This window comes from Cotesia glomerata, linkage group LG2 (genome assembly GCF_020080835.1).
Source record: "Cotesia glomerata isolate CgM1 linkage group LG2, MPM_Cglom_v2.3, whole genome shotgun sequence".
NCBI lineage: Eukaryota > Metazoa > Arthropoda > Insecta > Hymenoptera > Braconidae > Cotesia > Cotesia glomerata.
The window spans coordinates 5,979,259-5,985,977 of NC_058159.1; the positions used below are offsets into that span (position 1 = coordinate 5,979,259).

At 30.7% G+C, this 6,719-nt stretch overlaps 1 protein-coding gene and 1 long non-coding RNA gene across 2 annotated transcripts; both read left to right on the forward strand.

Moving 5' to 3' along the window:
• The first annotated feature begins 1,838 nt into the window (after positions 1 to 1,838).
• LOC123259583 lies at positions 1,839 to 2,166 on the forward strand. The gene is made up of 2 exons (XR_006508274.1): positions 1,839 to 2,065; positions 2,135 to 2,166. It is a non-coding gene; the product is annotated as an uncharacterized LOC123259583 (long non-coding RNA).
• A 36-nt stretch (positions 2,167 to 2,202) lies between these two features.
• Positions 2,203 to 3,314, forward strand: LOC123260130. The gene is made up of 2 exons (XM_044721087.1): positions 2,203 to 2,859; positions 2,906 to 3,314. The coding sequence occupies exons 1-2, from the start codon at positions 2,203 to 2,205 to the stop codon at positions 2,960 to 2,962; spliced, it is 714 nt and encodes a 237-aa protein (XP_044577022.1). The 3' UTR covers positions 2,963 to 3,314.
• Positions 3,315 to 6,719: the final 3,405 nt, after the last annotated feature.

The window sequence follows — 6,719 nt, forward strand, 5'->3', positions numbered from 1 at the left end:
AGGAAGATTCTGATGACTTGTATGTTGGCAGAAATTCTCGTCACGCTCTGGGAAATCATTCCCGTACGATAAAAGTCCACCGTGTCGCAGCTGCATCCGGATAATTTCCACTGGACCTTATATGTATATGGTACCAGGCGTACTATTATTATACATACATGTATATGTATAACTATATTCCCAGAGGACCAGAGGGCGAGAATATTTTTGAGCTGCCTGTGACTGATCTCACTGAGAGTTGTATGGCCCAGTTTTGCTCGAGGATTTCGGGTGATAGTAATTATAATTAAAGCTAACAATATCTTAAAGCAATAATAATGCAAGTTCAGTCTTACGTTCTGTAAAAAATCCACCTAATTTCTCTTGATTATAAAAATAGTTAAAATCAATAAATATACAACGATACACTAAAAAAAAACCGGTGTGAGTCCATGCGGTGTACGGTGTTAAAAATTTCGGTGTTAAATTCAACACCGAAATCGGTGTAGCAATAACACCGGTTGCGGTGTAAATAACACCGGTTACTTTAACATCATTATTAAAGGACAAATTTAGGACATCATATAGATAATCGGAAACTCTAAAATAGTGGATTCTAGTAATCATTTCACTTTTAACTATTTTTTTTAAGATTTTCGGAATACTTCTAAGATAATTTTAGAATCAATGCAATTTATTTGAAGCAATTTAGTTGAAATTTTGTCCTTAAATCTTATGTGGAACCTTTTTTGAATAATCTTAAAACATTTTTTTAACTATTTGAGAAAAAATTTTGAATATATTTGAGACATTTTTCGGATATTTTTGAGGCAATTTTGAAACATTTCTTGGACAGTTTTAGAATGTTTTTACAACAAATTTGAAACATTTTTAGAACAATTTTACGACAATTTTGAACGTTTTTTAAATGATTTTCATAGAGGTAATTAATTTTTGCACAGCTGTAGATTTGTCATGTTTAAAACATCCATTATATTGTGAGAAACATCATGGTTACGATGAAGATAATTGTTATATTGTTCCTAAACATTTAATATTGTAAATATTATTTAACTTGTATAACATTCATTAAATCGATTTCTGCGTAATTTTATAAATTGAAAATTCTTAAATAAATGTTACTTGTCTCATTTTGATAAATATTGAATATTGATCGTGTTTTATGGATCATGTAATATTTATACTCCGATACGGTGTAAATTTATTCTACTGTTACACCGGTATTATACCGGTTACACCGATATTACACCGGTTTAACACCTAATTTTTAACACCCCAAAAGAGCACCGCTACACCGGTGTTAATACACAGGTGTTACATAACGGTGTTAAAATGAGTCCATTTTAACACCGCTTTTTTTACAGTGTAATAAAAAAGTGGTGGCTTTTTGTGCTTATTTTTTTTCCTTTGTAAATATTCAATAACATGTTTTTTTTTTTACTTACATGGTTTTGTTATGAAAAAAACACCCTTTTGTCTACTAATAGAATTGTTATGTATTATTTTATCTGTTGAAATATTTTTTTTTATTTCACTAAATAATTTTAACATTGTTACCTGAAAAATGGAGTGAAAGACGTATTTGTGAAACTATGAATACATCACGACATTTAACAAGGGTATCAAAAAAGTTGGTTGAAGAAAAGGGTTTACTTTCAACACCTGAATCGAAATTAGGTAGGTATAGCGTAGAATTGATGTTTCTGGTACATCTGAAGACTGAATTACCTAACATTTTTTGTGTAGGTAGGACAATTACTCATCAAATATTATTAAAAATTGAGAATTTTTACAACGATGATGAGTATGGTGCTTTGATGCTCGGTATGAAACTTTGTTTCAGTTTGAAATAATGATGGTAATCGAGTACACGTCCAAAAACGGCTTGTTCTGTCTAACTTAAAAGAACTATACCAATGTTTCCGTGAAATAAACCCAAGAGAGAAAATTGGATTTTCGAAATTCGCTTCTTTACGACCGAAACATTGTGTGTTAGCAGGAGCAAGTGGAACACACACCATCTGTGTATGTACGATCCATCAAAACTTTAAGTTGATGATGCTTGGTAATTATCAAATTAATTAATAATTATAAGTGTATGAATTTTCTGTTTATTTAATAACTTTTCTTTTAGGTGCAAATCTTCATTCTTTAACAATAAATACAGAAAAGCCTATAAAACACTATAGTGATTGTTTGGACATGATAACTTGTGAGACTCCATCGATGCAATGTTATTTAGGCGGATGTAACAACTGTCCAGGGGTAGATGAGTTGAGTAACATTCTACTAACATATTTTGAGAATCAGGAGATCGAGAATATCACGTATAAGTATTGGATATCAAAACCGAGAAGTAGTTTGGAAACTTTTATCAAGCCTACAGAAGAATTTATTGAAAACTTTTGTAGTGAACTAAAAGTTCTTTTACCTCACTTATTTATTGCTAAAGAACAAGCCAAATTTTTGAAAACATTGAAAGAAACACTGAAACCAAATGAATTTGTCATTATTTGTGATTTTGCAGAGAATTATGCGTTCGTAGTACAAAATGCAGCATCTGGTTTTCACTGGAATAATAACCAGGCAACAGTTTTTCCGGTGGTTATTTATTACAAAGTAAATGATGAACTTGAACACAAAAGTTTAGTTATTATTTCAGACTGTAATAATCACGATGCCGTTGCTGTTCATGTTTTCATCAAATTAATAAGTGATTATGTAAAAAGTCTTCCTGAACGCTGTAACAAGATTTATTATTTTTCTGATGGAGCTCCTCAACAGTTCAAAAACTTTAAAAATTTTGTAAATTTATATTGTCATGAAGATGATTTTGATATTCCTGCTGAATGGCATTTTTCTGCGACTGCCCAGGACAAAAGTCCATGTGATGGAATTGGTGGCATCATCAAACGACACGCAGCAAGAGCAAGTCTCCAACTTGCAGTTGATAAACAAATAACAACACCGATAGAATTTTTTGAATGGGCTTCTAATCCGAATAACTTACCAAATATCATAGTTAAGTTTTCTCCAGAAGAAGATTATAATACAGCATTAACTGATTTAAATGACAGATTTTTGAAAACGAAACCAATTGTAGGAACTCAACAACTACATTGTATAATTCCGGACAAAAATGGTTGTTTGTATGTTAAAAAACTTTCAAACTCTAATGAACACAGAATTCGTAAAATATTAAAACGCCAGAGAGAAAATTAATAAATAATTTTTTGTATTGTTTTTGTGAAATCATTGGATATTAACTGTATTAATCATTAAACTTAGTCATTATATTCGTAAATTAAGTCTATAAATTGAGAATATTATATCATAAAATCGTTAAATTCTATTTGTTTTATGATAAAAATAAAGTTTACGGAAAAAAAATTTTTTCCATTTATGAAAATTTGACTTTTTTTTAAATAAATAAAAAAAATATAAAAAAAAATCGGCCCTGCTCGGGATTAGCGGGGATAGTTGTCAAATTAATTGAAGTTTTTTTTGAGAAAAAAAAAAAAAAATGGCGGACTTCGAAAAAATGACGATTTTACTTAAAAAAACCGATTATTTTATATAATTGATCATGTTAAATTTTTTTCGTGTGTTTTTTCGAAAAGTTCATTCAAAAACAAAAATTTTTAAAAAAAAAAGGTACCCAAAAGTCAATTTCTAAAAAAGTTATGGCTATTTGATAATAAAAAAGCCATTTTTTTTTTTTAATTCATAACTTTTTTTGGGTTGGATAAAAAAATTTGAAAAATGTCTTTCAAAGGGTAGAAAAGAATAGTAAAGTTTCAGCTAAATCTAAAGAGGTCGGGTTCAAAAGTGGTCGATTTGGCATGGAATACCCCATATATATACATTTATATACAAATTTTTTAACCAGTGGTATTTTTGGAACTTACTTGACTAATTATTACACATGATAGCAAAATCAGGTGAAAATTCCACCATGAGGAGTCCTCATCATTGAGGACTAATGCAATAATTAGATTTCTAACAAAAACTACCTAAAAATTCGGATAAACTACAGACACACCGAAAAAAGTAAAGTAAAACACGCAGCTGCTTCTCAAAGATCTTATTTCACTTTTATCTTTTTTAAAATTTTGATTGATCCCAAAAGATTGTCCCGGAAAAGCTCGTAATAATATAAATCGACAAAAGACTACCGTTGCGTGTTTTTAATTTACGACATATACATATAATATATCGAATTCGAATTCAAAAGCGGATCCTTCATTCATTCTCGCTACTACCAGTCCCAATCGCCCAATATACCTTTATATTACAATCGCTAGCGTCAATAAACATACACATACACATACATACATACATATATATCACATGTGTCACATACATTGTATGCATGCGTAATATAAAATATAACATAAAAAATAAAAACATGCATTTCCGTTTTTAAAAAAACTCACACGATATATTTCCGATCCGATGTTTCATTATTACTAATTACATCTATCCCTTATATTATTCGTTGTCTACCTTGTATACTCTTAACTCTCGAGAGCCAGTTGTTTGATGTTATTTCCTGTTTGGGAAATTTTGACATTCAACTCTTCCTCTGTTACCGTTATCCACATGTGGATTCAGATGATCATTTTACAATTTATTTTATTTTTATTATAATAGTAGGAATCTATAGATCTAGTCTGCAGTCTTTGTTGTTATTTTGGATGATGAAGTGAATATTATAAATTCTCTACATATACATATATAAGAACTTGAATGTAAGAAGTAGGTAGATGCCGATTTGTGACAGGGTCGGAATCTTGTAGCCTCAAATTGCCGCGAGGGTGTTAATTGTGTGGGTATATTATAAATATTTTATATATAGAGTATGCAATCCATGCATCTGTCGTGAAACACGCAAAATATCAGCTGTAAGGGTTTTATGGCATCAAGTCACCGATCGAAAGGGTCGGTTTTCAATCTTCGATTTTATTACTTTATATACTTTTGTACTCTTGTTATTATTCCGCTTCAATTCTAGATGCAAGTGTAATAATGTAATGAAGAAATTTAATTTTAAACAAAGTTTAATTCACCAGAGATCGCCATAACCAGAAAGGATTTCTTTAATTAAGAAATTTGATATGATACTCTACAAATTGTGCATTGCCAGCGTTATACTATACCTTGAGCCTTTTATTTTTGCCAAATTAAATTCTCTATTTCTTTTCCGAGCTACGAGTTAAGGAATTAATTATTTTTCTTGTCAGGCATCTTTTTGTGAGAGCCAAGATAATGATAAATAACTCCGCTCGACTTTGAATCAGTCTTTTAATTAATTGCCAATGAAATCTGACACTTAAATATCATTTGATAGGATAGTAATGATTATTCTTATTATTATCATTTTGTTCTTTTTGGGATTACAGTTTTAACATAATGAATTTTGCTTTGTTCTATTGTACTTTGAATTTTATTCATAGAACCTGAGCTTTAATTTTTATTAAACCTTTTAAATTTTATTGTTAGTTGATAAATTTATTTCTCTATTTAAATCTAAAATTCTTTAATAAAAAATTTTTAAGTTCCCGCTAAGAAAATCGAAGATTTTCAAACATCGGGAAGTTATTTTTGTTTTTACCCCGTTTTGCAAAAATCGAGTTTTCATCAGATCTCGACGTTTGAAGGTCACAGGAAGCTTCCCTGACTACTCCCGCGAGGTTGTCACTGTGTGTGTGTGTGTGTGTGTGTGTGTGTGTGTGTGTGTGTGTGAACTTTTGAACGGCTCATCCGATTTTATCGCGGTTGGTGCCATTTGAAAGGGCTTAGCCAAACTTAGATTTTGAGTATAATTTGAACCGATTCGGATAAGTAGATTTTGAGAAATCTTAAAAAAACTAAGAAAAATAATTTTTTCAAATGTGGTTTTTTTTGGATAACTTTTAAACGGCTCCACCGATCAATTCCAAAATCTGATCAGCTCTAGACAATAAAAAACTACGTCGATCGCCACCAAGCTAGTTGAAATCGGTTACTTCGTTCGAGAGATATCGTGAACGAAAGAAAACCGAAAAAAGTGTTTTTTCAAAATTACTCCGAAATTTTTGGTTCGATCAATTAAAACTTGAAAATTCTTTATGAGGTTGATAAAACTGCGTCGAATGCCGCCAACCGCGTGAAAATCGGTTGATCCATTCAAAAGTTATTGCGGTTTCAAAGTTCCAAAAGTAGTGTTCTATGAAACTTCTATCAGACTTTTGAGTTCGAAGAGTTCAAATGTATAGAAATACTATCTCTTTGAGTTCAGTGAGCTCAAAATATCACATAAATTATATTTCGAGCTCAAAAATCTCGAAAACGTCATAAGTACAATTTTAAGCGCACAGGTATGGAATTAGCGGGAAGTTGCAGGGATGACCTTTAGGGTGAACCGTTTTACTAATTTTTCTTTTTATTCTCGAGTTTCATTTTCTAGATTTTGTTCGTGAATTTTCTGAATTAATATCTTGAAACTTTAAATTTTCCAAAGAATATTTTTCTGTTAGTAAATGATCAAACACAAGCAATATTTCAATGTGAATGCAAAAATGGTATCAGTGAATCAGTAATGAGAATGAGAATTACTCTTGAACCAACCCGCAAGCAGCTGGTCCATTTAATTCTAAGAAAGACACGAAAAACCCCGACAGTGTGAAATTGAGGGAAAATTCGTAAAGATCCGCTGCCGTGTACGTAAATACATTATT

Coding starts and splice junctions, on each gene's coding strand:
- LOC123260130 (XM_044721087.1), top strand. CDS start 2,203: ATGATAACTTGTGAGACTCCATCGATGCAATGTTATTTAGGCGGATGT. Junction 2,860..2,905: donor TTCCTGCTGAATGGCATTTT/TCTGCGACTGCC, acceptor GAATTGGTGGCA/TCATCAAACGACACGCAGCA.